Below are 13,853 nucleotides of genomic sequence, written 5' to 3'. Positions count from 1 at the left end.
TATAGTGCCAGAAGATGAGCCTCATAGGGTGAAGGCACTCAAAAGACAACTGGAAAAGAGTTGCTTCCTCAAAGTAGAGTTGACCTTAGTGATGTGGATGGAGTCAAGCTTTCGGGACTTTCATTTGCTGATGTGGTACTACTCAAAATGAGAAGAAACAGCTGCAAACATCCATTAATAATCAGAACCTGGAATGTACGAAGTATGAATCTAGGAAAATTGGAAATCGTCAAAAATGAAATGGAAGGTATAAACATCAATATCCTAGACATTAGTGAGTTGAAATGGACTGGTATTGGCCATTTTGAATCAGCAATCATATGGTCTACTATGCTGGGAATGACAACTTGAAGAGGAATGGCATTGCACTCATCAAAAAAGAACATATCAAGATCAGTCCTGAAGTACAACGCTGTCAGTGATACCCAGACGCCTACAAGGAAGACCAGTTAATACAACTATTTTTCAAATGTATGTATCACCCACTGAGGCCAAAGAGGAAGAAATTGAAGATTTTTACCAGCTTCTGCAGTCTGAAATTGATCAAACATGCAATCAGGATGCATTGGTAATTATTGGTAGTTGGAATGCGAAAGTTGGAAACAAAGAAGAAGGATCGGTAGTTGGAAAATATGGCCTTGGTGATAGAAACGATGCCAGAGATCACGTGATAGAATTTTGCAAGATCAACAACTTCTTCATTGCAAATACTTTTTTTCACCAAGATAAATGGCAACTACACACAAGGACCTCACCAGATGGAATACACAGGAATCAAATCGACTACGTTTGTGGAAAGAGACGATGGAAAAGCTCAATTATCATCAATCAGAACAAGGCCAGGGGCCACCTATGGAACAGATCATCAATTGCTCATATGCAAGTTCAAGTTGAAACTGAAGAAAATTAGGACAAGTCCATGAGAACCAAAGTACGGCCTTGAGTATATCCTACCTGAATTTAGAGACCACCTCAAGAATAGATTTAACGCGTTGAGCGCTAATGACCAAAGACCAGACGAGGTGTGGAATGACATCAAGGACGTCATACATGAGGAAAGCAAAATGTCATTAAAAAGACGGAAAGGAAAGACCAAAATGAATGTCAGAAGAGACTCTGAAACTTGCTCCTAAATGTTGAGCAAGCTAAAGCAAAAGATAGAAATGATGAAGTAAAAGAACTGAACAGAAGATTTCAAAAGGCAGCTCGAGAAGACAAAGGAAAGTATTATAATGACATGTGCAAAGAGCTGGAGATAGAAAACCAAAAAAGAAGAAGACACTCAGCATTTCTCAAGCTGGAAAGAACTGAAGAAAAAATTCAAGCATCGAGTTGCAATACTGAAGGATTCTATGGGGAGAATATTAAACAACACAGGAAGCATCGACAGAAGATGGAGGGAATACACAGAGTCATTATACCAAAAAGAAGTGGTGAAGGTTCAACCATTTCAAGAGGTAGCATATGATCAGAAGCCAATGTCACTGAAGGAAGAAGTCCAAGCTCCACTGAACATAATGGCGAAAAACAAGACCTCAGGAATTGATGGAACATCAATTGAGATGTTTCAACAAACAAATGCAGTGCTGGAAGCACTCATTTGTCTATGCCAAGAAATTTGGAAGACAGCTACCTGGCCAACCAACTGGAAGAGATCCATATTTATGCCTATTCCCAAGAAAGGTGATCCAACCAAATGTGGAAATTATAGAACAATATCATTAATATCACACACAAGTAAAATTTTGCTGAAGATCATTCAAAAGCAGCTCCAGCAGTATGTCAACAAGGAACTACCAGAAATTCAGGCCAGATTCAGAAGAGGACGTGGAACGAGGGATATCATTGCTGATGTCAAATGTTTACCTGTGTTTTATTGACTGTACAAAGGCATTCAGCTATGTGGATCATAACAGATTAGGGATAACATTGCAAAGAGTGGGAATTCCAGAACACTTGTGCTCATGAGTAACTTGTACATAGATGAAGAGGCAGTTGTTCAGGCAGAACAAGGGGCACTGCGTGGTTTAAGGTCAGGAAAGGTGTGTGTCAAGGTTGTATCCTTTTACCATATTTAGTCAATCTGCTGAGCAAATAATCCAAGAAGCTGGACTATATGAAGAAGAAGGGGCATCAGGATTGGAGGAAGACTCATTAACAATTGGCATTATTCAGATGACACAACTTTGCTTGCTGAAAGTGAAGAGGACTTGAAACACTGATGTAAAGACCACAGCCTTCAGTATGGATTACACCTCAACATAAAACAAAAATCCTCATAATTGGACCAATGAGCAACATCATGATAAAGGGAGAAAAGATTAAAGTTGTCAAGAATTTCATTTTACTTGGATCCATGATCAACACCCATGGAAGCAGCAGTCAAATCAAGAGATGCACTGCATTGGGCAAATCTGCTGCAAAAAAAAAGGACCTCTTAAAAGTGTTGAAAAGCAAAGATGTCACCTTGAAGACTAAGGTGCACCTGACCTAAGCCCTGGTATTTTCAGTCGCATCATATGCGTGCGAAAGCTGGACAGTGAATAAGGAAGACCAAAGAAGAATTGGCGCCTTTAAACTGTGGTGTTGGCAAAGAATATTGAATATACCATGGACTGCCAAAAGAATGAACAAATCTGTCTTGGAAGAAGTACAGCCAGAATGCAACTTAGAAGCAACAATGGTGAGGCTGCATCTTACTTTGGGCATGTTGTCAGGAGGGATCAGTCCCTGGAGAGTGACGTCATACCCAGTAAAGTACAGGGTCATCAGAAAAGAGGAAGGCCCTCAACGAGATGGATTGACACAGCAGCCGCAATAATGGGCTCAAGCATAACAATGATTGTGAGCATGGTGCAGGACCGGGAGTGTTTCGTTCTGTGGTACACGGGGTTGCTCTGAGTTGGAACCAACTCGAGGGCACCTAAAAACAATGATACATGTTCTTTGGTATTTGAATAACTCAATATAAGGTTCAGTAACGGGTTTTTTTTTTGTAAAGTAAAAATGCATGCTTCAGGATAAGGATACTTTGTTTAAGGACCTGCTACCTTCAGAGCTTTTCTTCTTTTCTTCCTTAGTGTTTCCAACCTGGGGATGTTTGGCATCGATGAATTTATTGCAGTGATCAACCCACCTCAGGCCTGTATTTTGGCTGTTGGGAGATTCCGGCCTGTTCTGAAGCTCACTCAAGATGAAGAAGGCAATGCCAAACTGCAGCAGCACCAACTCATAACAGTCACAATGTCAAGTGACAGCCGAGTGGTAGACGATGAACTGGCTACCAGGTTTCTTAAAAGTTTTAAAGCCAACCTAGAGAATCCTATCCGGCTTGCCTAGTCCTGAAAGATAAGAAGTCGGTCTTTGGCTCAGCTAATTGTATAGGTGTTACCAAGAAACATACACTATAGAAAAGAATTAGGATATTTAAGGGCAAAGTGGATAAAATGTTTATTTATTTAAAGTAAAAGTTTGACCTAAGTCGTCTTCATTATCAGTTTGGATTTAATGTGGTAGAAATAAATGATAAACTATAACTAATGAAGGGAAGAGAACATTTGGCTAGGCAGATCTGTTAACTTCTGGTGCTGTACAAAAGGAGTGTTTAGTAGGTGTAAATCAAATTGTGTGTTTGGCTCGTTTGAGAGTTTTAGAATATTTAAGATTATATGCTAAATTGTGAAATAAAGAAATTGTTTGAAATCTAACTTAATTGTGTTAAAGTTAGAAGTGGTCTTCAAAGAGATGACCGTTAATCTAGCAGTGGGACCTCACTTTTACAAGCACTGCTCTAGATGTACTTGAATAATTTAATATGTACAGAAGTTTGTTCTGGATAATAATAAATAAATAATAAGGATCACATCAAATTAGGGGTTGTGACAACATTATTGAATTTTTTATGTACATAAAAAACATAAAGCCATATATTTTAGAGTGGTTTCTTATCAGTCTTATTTTTCACTTCTATAACACTGTGAACTTCTAAAGAGACAGAATAAAGAAACAAAAAAGACAACCAAAAGAGTTGTGTTTGCTTGAATGAAAAACTATAGTTGAAATATCTAAACCTTCAGATGTGAGCTCCTCACCTTCATTCTGAATTGGGAATATATGTAAATAAATTGTGTTATCTCCTAAAAAAACATGTTATGTCAGTGTTGATTTAAATACAAAATGTTTCTTAATGCATTTTATCCAAGTTTGTATTGTACAATAAAATGAGAAAATATAAAATATCTTATTGTCTCTTAAGTGCTAAGACATAGAAGTTATTAAAAATTGAAGTAGATCAGTAATTGACCTGGAACAGTCTACAAGGGACTCTATAGGAGGAAAACAAACAAAACCAAACCCATTGCCATTGAGGCAGTTCCAACTCATAGGATCCTATAGGACAGAGTAACTCCCCCATAGCGTTTCCACGAAGTGGCTAGTAGATTAGAACTGCCAACCTTTTTGGGTTAGCAGCCAACCTCTTAACCACTGAGCTACCAGGGCTCTAGGAATTTAAATTCACATGACATTAGGGAAGTAACGTTTTAGAGAATGAGCCGGAGAAGATGACTCATGAAGCAGAGCAGGTGAGACCTATTCTTTTTATTCATTTGATAATGTAAAACTTTTACTAATTATTACAAAGGTTAAAACCAAAAAAACAAATCAGTTGCCATCAAGTCGATTCTGACTCATAGCAACCCTATAAGACAGTAGATCTGCTTCGTAAGGTTTCCAGGGAGCACTTGGCAGATTCAAACTGCTGACCTTTTTTTGGTTAACAGCAGAACTCTTAACCACTGTGCCACCAGGGCTCCGTTCTAAAGGTTAGAAAGAGCTTATTTCTCCTTTTTTTTTTTTTGCAACACTGCTACAACTAGCAAGATAGATGACAAATTGAATGTTAATGAGTAGTATATATAACTTAAGTTGGATGTTAATGAATGGTAATTTGGTTAACCAGTCACATGGGGTCACTATACGGACTCTATGGCAGCTAACAACAGTAAACCAAACCGAACCCCCTCCATCGAATCCATTCCGACTCATAGTCATAGCGACCCTATAGGACAGAGTAGAACTGCCCCATAGAGTTTCCAAGGAGCACCTGGTGGATTTGAACTGCCGACCTCTTGGTTAGCAGCCATAGCACTTAACCACTACACCACCAGGGTTTCCTAACAGCAGTAGTCACAGAAAAGCTGGAGTTAGTGTCTGCTGACATCAATCAGCAGAAGAAAGACTATATGGTACAAGGTGTGTGATATGACACAATGTACTTAATCCCTAACAAGAGCGCCTTCTAAAATAGAGCCCCAGTATGTCAATTGTTACGTGGATACTTAATCCGATTACTCAGGATTAACAAACTTTAAAAAAAAAAAAAAAGTTTCTAGAACTTTTGTCATATTGCAGTTATACTGAAAATTATAAATGCTATTTAGAAAATAACTTTTACATTGTTTTTGAGATGAGTTTTAACTGAAATATTTGTTTTTTCTAATTTTTACATCTGACCTAAATTTATATTCCACCTAATTTTTTAAAAAATTTCTTAGTTTAGGAAGTTATCAGAGTAACAGCCATAAATAAGGCTTTGTTTGGAATTCTCTTCTCCCATAGACTGACTTGCATGAACAGTACATAGTCCATTGGTTCCCCTGTAGTTGAAGTGGGAGTTAATACCTGCCCCAGCCTGCCTTACAGAGTTGTGAACTTCACAGGAGAAATGCTATATAAACTTAAGACATTTTAATTCCATATGGACGTCACAGCCAGGATTTTCATCTAGTGAACTTCTCATGGTTTAACTTCTCCTGCAGCTTTTGGTACAGATGCTTATTCATTCCAACTAAAATATTTCTCTAATAATTCTATACTGACTAGGTTTATATAAAGAAATTGTCGTTTCTAAAAGGAATTCTTTTGCAGCATGATGACAAAGGTTAGCACTGATTTGAGAAAGGATCATGGTATCCATTATAAAGAATGAACTGTGTGTTGCGTGAGCAGGCTCCTTTCTACATCATTCTACTAATTTATTTGTAGTACTGGAGCCTTGGTGGCACAGTGGTTAAGAGCGTGGCTGCTAACCTAAAGGTTGGCAGTTCACATCCACCAGCTGCTTCTTGGAAACTCTGGCACAGTGATGCTCTTTCCTATAGGGTCGCTGTAAGTCAGGATTGACTCGGCAGCAACGGGTTTGGTTTTTTTGGTTACTGATAGGTAGCACACACTCAGTGGGTGTAATAATGAAATGTTATACCTGGTCATCTTTTTTCTCATTTAAACAGGAATATGAATAAAATATTTGGAAGACTTCTAAGGAAAAGGCAGCACACATTCCAGTTAACTTGTGGGGAATATAAAAACATCAGTGAATATTATACTTTATAAGTCAAAAAAGCCCTGCTTTGTGGTTGCAACTTCTAGTTAATATTTACAAACACAGCTTGCTCACTAACCATTTGTGCCAGATTAAAATAATTAGTGTATGCTGGCCAGACTCCTTTGTTTGAAACAGTAATAATATATTGATATATACTACTATAGGTGTTTTATATAGTGTCAAATGGAACTTCATTTTTAGAATTTTTTTTTCATTTTTGCATTTTTTATTTAAATTGTAAAGGCCAGCCATATATGCACATTATGCTAAAAGTAAACCTACTTTCCTAACCTTTTATTGAAAGATAGTGGTGCTATGAATTAATATACTGTAAAAAGAGTATGGGAGAGATAAAAATGGCATTTAAATCTTAAATCTCAATTAAATCTTAAATTTCGAATAAAAATGTGTCCTCATTATACATTGCATCATGAAGGACTTTGTCTTAGGTGAAGTGAAGAAATGAAAGAACCAAGTGTGTTGCAGTTAAGAATTAACCATTAATTTAAATATGACATTAGTAGGAAACTTTTTGTTGACTTTTGAAGAAGGATGTAACAGTACAGAACAAGATTAGTCTGACCACAGGAGGCAAGGTAGATCAAAACAGGAAGAGGACTAGAGTCAGGCAAGAACCCCTGGAAGCCTTTTCTGTAATGAAAGCTGAGTTGATGAGCATCTGCACTAGGTCAGGGGCTTTAAGAAGGGAGAGAATGAGGAATGTTAGACACGTGAGCACCCTGTGATATGTTAGCGGTTTGCAGTGGGGTGTGTTGGTCAGATAATGCCGCAGCAGTGATGTAATTCCCAGTGCAATCCCCCGTGGCCGCATCGCCAATATCAAAAGGATTAAGATTCTGACGCATTATGTACAGCAGGTGGTATATTTCAGAAGTCATTTAGTAAACGTTATGTAAATGTGAAAAACAGCAATCTTTTAACAAAATGATTTTAAGTAGTTTTATATGTGTGTATGTGCCCCGCGGTCCCTTCCAGTGTCTCGATTGTTTTGGGAGACGGAGGCAGGCAGGGTGGAGGACAGGTATGGTTTATCTAGACTTGTAATAATTGAAGACACCGTTCAATCAAAATTATAAGGTGTAAAAATATATTTTGAAAAAATGATTATTAGCCTCAGCATTCATTTCTTTCTTTGATCATATCAAGTTTATTTTCACATTTATCACACGTGTATTCTTTTCAACAAGTCCAAGCAGGCTTTTTCTTCCTCAGAAAGTGAGCATGTTTTAAACCTCTAATTTAACCTTTACTGCATATGATATATACGATTAAGGGACTCTTGGGATTTTGTTAAAAGTTGAGAAATTATTAGCAAAGCCATTAATCGTGATTAGCTTTTATTCCTACCTAAAATAATTTATATTTCTGAAATTCCTTAGTTTATGTAAGTCTTCATTAGTCCTATCACTAAAAGATAAAGGTCTTTTTAAAGACAGGAGTGTTGTGACCAAATGAAATAACACTAGTTAAATTGCACTTTATAAAGCATATAGTATTATATAAATTTATAATTGCATAAATTGCACATATTTTCCGCTTTTTATAAGAGATTCAGCATCAGTCTGTTTGATAAGGAATGGTGTTTATCAGGAAGCTATAGGGTGGCACTTTCTGAATAAGTTCCCATCTTTTCAGTAGAACTACTGGTTTTCAGGACACATTTCCTAAGTTTACATTACTTAAGAGGTTTTTAAGCCTAGTTTCAGTTTTATCTATAAATTATTGTGCCCTTGGCAAAATCTTTATTTCTGTGCCTCAATAGTCTTATCTGTAAAATGAGCAAACAAGAGGGAAGTGTAGCACTACTAATCAAGATTGGTGGCTCACTCAGAGGCACCTCAGAAGAAAGACCTGGTAATCTGTTTCTGAAAGGTCACAGCCTTGAAAGCACCATGGAGTGCAGTTCTACTTTGCAACACATGGGGTCACCATGAGTAGGAATTGATGGCAGCTGGTTAGTGGTTGCTCATTTGTTTAATCTTCTCAATTGTATAAAGTAGGTATATCCTACCTTGCAACAGTTGCAAGGTAGGATAAGGAAACAAACTCAGAGATTACGGAATTTGGCCAAAGGCACATAGTTTATAAGTGCCACAACAGGGATTTGAACCTAGGTTCATGTAGCACCAAGGCTCAAGCTCACCACATTGCAATATACAGCCTTCTAAGTTGTGATACTGCTGCTAGGATAGTTCTAGGTTACCGGATCTTGTTTTCTACTTGAAATAACTGAAGGTCTTGTCCTTCAGTGATAACACTAATGTCTTTATTACCAAATCCACTGCCAGCGAGTCGATTGCAACTCCTAGCAACCCTACAGGACAGAGTAGAACTGCCTCATAGGGTTTCCAAGGCTGTAATCTTTACAGAAGCAGACTGCCACATCTTTCTGAGGACTGGCAGGTGGTTAGCAGTCGAGTGTTTTAGCCACTGCGTTACCAGAGCTCCTTGTCTTTACTACAGAACCATTCTTAAATTAATTTATGTTTAATCTGTAGTGGTTCGCTTTGTGCCTTTCTGGTAATAGTGTGAAGAAAGTACTGAAGAATTTTTGTCATTACGGACAATGACTTAATCTGAAATGCTGCTGAAGTGTTACAACTTGTACCTTTGAATGGAATGCTTAGAAATATAGTAGCTTAAGAAAATTTAGGGGCTTATAATAGGGATAAGAATATATAGAACATTTTGCCTTTAATAAGTCATTTTTAATCTGGTCCAAATTCAGAACCAAAAGTAGTTAACTCAGCTTTTAAGAGGCTCCAGGCTTCTACACTGAGAACTGTTATCAGTCAGGGTCCAATTAGAGATCTGGTTGCTGCCCACCAGATGGTGGAGAAGTTTGCAAGGTTGCCCAGACCAGAGCTGTCCACTGTTGCCAGACAAATAGGAAGCAACCTTCCAAGGTGTAGGCCAGACTTAGCCAGCGAGTCAGGGTACCACTGTAGTGGGAGCCCTGGAGCACGTGGTATCTGTGTGGGAGACCCATAGGGAGGGGGTCACCAGGCCAAGCGCGGGCTGCCATTCTGAGCACATGGCTGGGGCAAAGCACTACTGGATGTCTCCATACCTGCTCACCAACCGTGCAACAGCTAGAACTAGCGACGTCCATCTGGTGCCTTCTACAGAGAAAGTTTAATAGCATACTAGCTATAAAGGAGTTATAAAGCTTAACAGAATCATTCATTATTTTAGAGCAGGTATTCAAGGGTAAATTTGGAGCTGAAGGGCAATAAACTGTTAACTGGCATAACAGCCCAACCAGACGAAGCTGGGAAGTAATATGTAATCTACTCATAATCTGGAATGATGCCAAATGATAAAACAGTTTAGAAAGAAAGAATAGTCTATATTGGCTCTTCTTTGTGGACAGAAATCTGTCTAGGCTAGAGGTAATATTTTGAAAATAAATTACCTGATTTTCTGGTAATGTGAAAAGTAAAATGTTGAAATGCATGATTCATTTGACAGTCATAAGTATCTACTGTTCATAAGCATGGAGGAGTCAAAGTTAATGGCCCCTACCCTCAGTCAGTTTAAACTGATGGTAAGTGCTATTCGAGCACCCAAATGCAATTCTGTAAGTTTATAATCTGTGTGTCTAGGGCCAGAGGTGATAGAAAGGCTTCGTAGAGAAGGTGACATTTGACCCGAATTTTACTCAACTGGTTATAACTCCTTTATCTCCTGTTTTCTGTAATTTCAATAGGCAAATATTTAGTACCCATATACAGGATCAGCAGTTGATTTTCCGTAGCCTTGTCTCAGTACCTGTAAGTATCACTACAATAACTTTAATTACAACAAAGTTTAGAAACTCTGAGTTGGAACGAGAACTACTCATATAGGGAGTTGCATAGACAGAGAAAGCTTTACACCCAGTACTCTGAAAGAAGATGTTCTTTGCCAGGTCATCGTGCCTAGAGAAAGATTAGAATATACTCTCATTCTTTGCGTAATTGAAATGTAATTCCCTCCTCTTCAAGTCCTACTGTCTTGAAGGTGCCTTCTGCAAAAACAAAAGAACCCCTGGTGGCATAGTGGTTAAGCGCTAGACAGCTAACCAGAAGGTCGATGGTTCGAACCCACCAGCTGCTCTACAGAGAAAAGACCTAGTCATCTGCATCTGTTATTGTTGTTCTTAGCTGCTGTCGAGTCCGTTCCAACTCAGCAATTCCACCATCCTCAAAATTGTTGTTATGCTTGAGTCTGTTGTTACAGCCACTGTGTTAATCCATCTCGTTGAGGGTCTTCCTCTTTTTCACTGACCCTTTACCAAGAATTATGTCCTTCTCCAGAGACTGCTCCCTCCTGATAATGTCCAAAGTACATGTGATAAAGTCTCTCCATTCTTGCTTCTAAGGAGCGTACTGGCTGTACTTTTTTTTTTTAATTGTACTTTAGATGGTTTACAGAGCAAACAGGTTTCTCATTAAACAGTTACTACGCACATTGTTTTGTGACATTGGTTGCTAACCCCACAACATGTCAACACTCCCCTTCTTGACCTTGGGTTCTCCAATACCAGCTTTTCTGTCCCCTCCTGCCCTCTCGTCCTTGCCACTGGGCTGGTGTGCCCATTTAGTCTCATTTTGTTTCATGGGCCTAATCTTTGGCTGAAGGGTGAACCTCAAGAGTGACTTCATTACTGAGCTATATAGGTGTGTCTGGAGGCCATGCTCTTGGGGTTTCTCCAGTCTCTGTCAGACCAGTAAGTCTGGTCTTTTTTGTGTGTGTGCGTGAGTTAGAATTTTGTTCTACATTTTTCTCCAGCTCTGTCTGGGACACTATTGTGATCCCTGTCAGAGCAGTCAGTGGTGGTAGCCAGGCACCACCTGGTTGTGCTGGACTTAGTCTAGTGGAGGCTGTGGTAGTTGTGGGCCATTAGTCCTTTGGACTCATCTTTCCCTTGTGTCTTTGGTTTTCTTCTTTCTCCCTTGCTCCAGATGGGGTGACACAAGTGGACTATCTTAGATGGCCGCTCACAAGATTTTAAGACCCCAGATGCTATTCGCCAAAGTAGAATGTAGAACATTTTCTTTATAAGGTCTGTTACACAAATTCAGCTTGATGTTTCCCAAGACCATGGTCCCCAGAGCCCTCTGCCCAGTAATTTGGTCTCTCAGGAAGTTTGGATATATCTATGAAGCTTCCATGACCTTGCCTTGGACTAGTTGTGTGGGCTTACCCAGTATTGTGTACTGTCTTACCCTTCACCAAACCAAAAAACCTAACCCTTTGCCCTCGAGTCAATTCTGACTCATAGCAACCCTAGAGAACAGAGTAGAACTGCCCCATAGGGTTTCCAAGGAGCGCCTGGTGGATTCGAACTGCTGACTTTCTGGTTAGCAGACATAGCTCTTAACCACTATTCCACCAAGGTTTCACTTATCTATCTATCTACCTAGTGTTTTTCCCTCCCACCCCTCCCCTCCCTGGTAACCATCAAAGATTGTTTGTTTTTTATGTGTAAACCTTTTCATTTTTTATAGTAGTGGTCTCCTGCAATATTTGTCCTTTGTGATTGACTTAGTTCACTCAGCATAATGTCCTCCAGATTCATCCATGTTGTGAGATGCTTTAAAGATTCATCATTGTTCTTCATAGTTGCATAGTATTCCATTGTGTGTATGTACCATAGTTTTGTTATCCATTCATCTGTTGACAGGCACCTAGGTTGTTTCCATCTTTTTGCTATTGTGAACAATGCTGCAGTGAACATGGGTGTGCATGTGTCTGTTCCTGTGATGGCTCTTATTTCTCTAGGATATATTTCTAAGAGTGGAATTGCTGGATCATATGGTATTTCTATTTCTAACTTTTTAAGGAAGTGCCATATCATTTTCCAAAATGATTGTACTATTTTGCATTCCCACCAGCAGTACATAAGAGTTCCAATCCCCCTGGCAGCCTCTTCAACATTTGTTATTTTCTGTTTATGATTCATGCCAGTAATGTTGGGGTAGATGGTATCTCATTGTGGCTTTGATTTGCATTTCTCTAGTGGCTAGTGATCTCAAGCATTTCCTCATGTTTCTGGTAGCCATTTGAATGTCTTCTTTGGTGAAGTGTCCGTTCATATCCTTTGCCCATTTTTTAATTGGATTATTTATCTTTTTGTTGTAGAGGTGTTGGATTTTCCTGTAGATTTTAGAGATTAGGCCTTTGTCAGATTTGTCATAGACAAAAATTTTTTCCCAGCCTGTAAGTACTCTTTTTACTTTTTTGGTGGAATCTTTTGATGAGCGTAAGTGTTTAATTTTTAGAAGATCCCATTTATCTAGTTTATCTTCTGGTGTTTGTATATCATTAGTTATAGTTTGTATCCTGTTAATGCCGTGTATTAGGACCTTTAGCATTGACAGTATTTTTTTCTTCTATGACTTTTCTAGTTTTTGGTTTCGTATTTAGGTCTTTGATCCATTTTGAATTAGTTTTTGTGTATGGTGTGAGGTATGGGTCCTGTTTCTTTTTTTTTTTTTGCAGATGGACACCCAGTTTTACCAGCACCATTTGTTACAAAGACTGTCTTTTCCTCATTTGATGGACTTTGGTCCTTTGTGGAAGATCAGTTGAACATTGGTGGATGGATTTACATCTGGGTTCTTAACTCTGTTTCATTGGTCAATGTATCTGTCGTTGTACCAGTACCAGGCTGTTTTGACTACCATTGCTGTATAGTAGATTCTGAGGTCAGGTAGCGCAAGTCCTCCTACTTTATATTTCTTCAATACTGCTTTACTTATCAGGGACCTCTTTCCATATAAAGTTAAAGATTAGTTTCCATCTCTTTAAAGAACGCTGTTGGTATTTGGATCAGAATTGCATTGTATTTGTAGATTGCTTTGAGTAGAATTGACATTTTCATAATGTTGAGTCTATCTATCCATGAGCATGGTATGTTTTTCCATTTTTGTAGGTCACTTTGCAGACCTTGCAGCAGTGTTTTGTAGTTTTCTTTGTATAGGTCTTTTATATCCCTGGTTAGATTTATTCCTAAGGTTTTTTGTTTTTTAAAGGTTATTATAAATGGTATTGCTTCCTGATTTCCTTTTTTTAGTTCTCTTTCTTGGTCTATAGGAATCCAAATAATTTTTGTATGTTTATCTTGTATCCTGCTGCTCTGTTGAATCTTTCTGTTAGTTCCAGTAGTTTTCTCATGGAGCCTTTTGGTTTTTCTTTGTATAGTATCATAGCATCCATATATAGGGACAGTTTTACATCTTCCTTACCAGTTTGGATGCCTTTTTTTTTTTTTTTTCTTGCCTTATTGCTCTAGCTAGGACTTCCAGCACAATGCTAAATAGGAGTGGTGATAAAAGGCTTTCTTGTTGTGTTCCTATTCTCAAGGGAAATGATTTCAGCCTTTCTTCATTAAGAATGATGTTGGCTGTTGGCTTTGTATAGATGCCCTTTATTATGTTGAGGATTTTCCCTTCTATATGTA

The 13,853-nt window shown here is 38.4% G+C and overlaps 1 protein-coding gene across 3 annotated transcripts in view; it reads left to right on the top strand.

The window, feature by feature from the left end:
- PDHX (pyruvate dehydrogenase complex component X) overlaps positions 1 to 10,722 on the top strand; it is an 87,175-nt gene extending 76,453 nt beyond the window's left edge. Inside the window, exon 13 of one of the 3 annotated variants that reach the window (XR_010322445.1) lies at positions 3,081 to 3,108. Coding sequence is in view for 2 of the 3 variants with exons in the window: in XM_064288305.1 (XP_064144375.1) it covers positions 3,081 to 3,339 (259 nt within the window). In the remaining variant the exon portion in view is untranslated. Of the gene's footprint in view, positions 1 to 3,080 lie in introns of all 3 variants that reach the window. The other 2 variants (XM_064288305.1, XM_003412281.4) reach the window with 2 other exon arrangements.
- Positions 10,723 to 13,853: the final 3,131 nt, after the last annotated feature.

Source organism: Loxodonta africana, chromosome 7 (assembly GCF_030014295.1).
Source record: "Loxodonta africana isolate mLoxAfr1 chromosome 7, mLoxAfr1.hap2, whole genome shotgun sequence".
Lineage (NCBI taxonomy): Eukaryota > Metazoa > Chordata > Mammalia > Proboscidea > Elephantidae > Loxodonta > Loxodonta africana.
The sequence above is the reverse complement of the archived record's forward strand: the minus strand, read 5'-3'. Positions and strand labels throughout refer to the sequence as shown.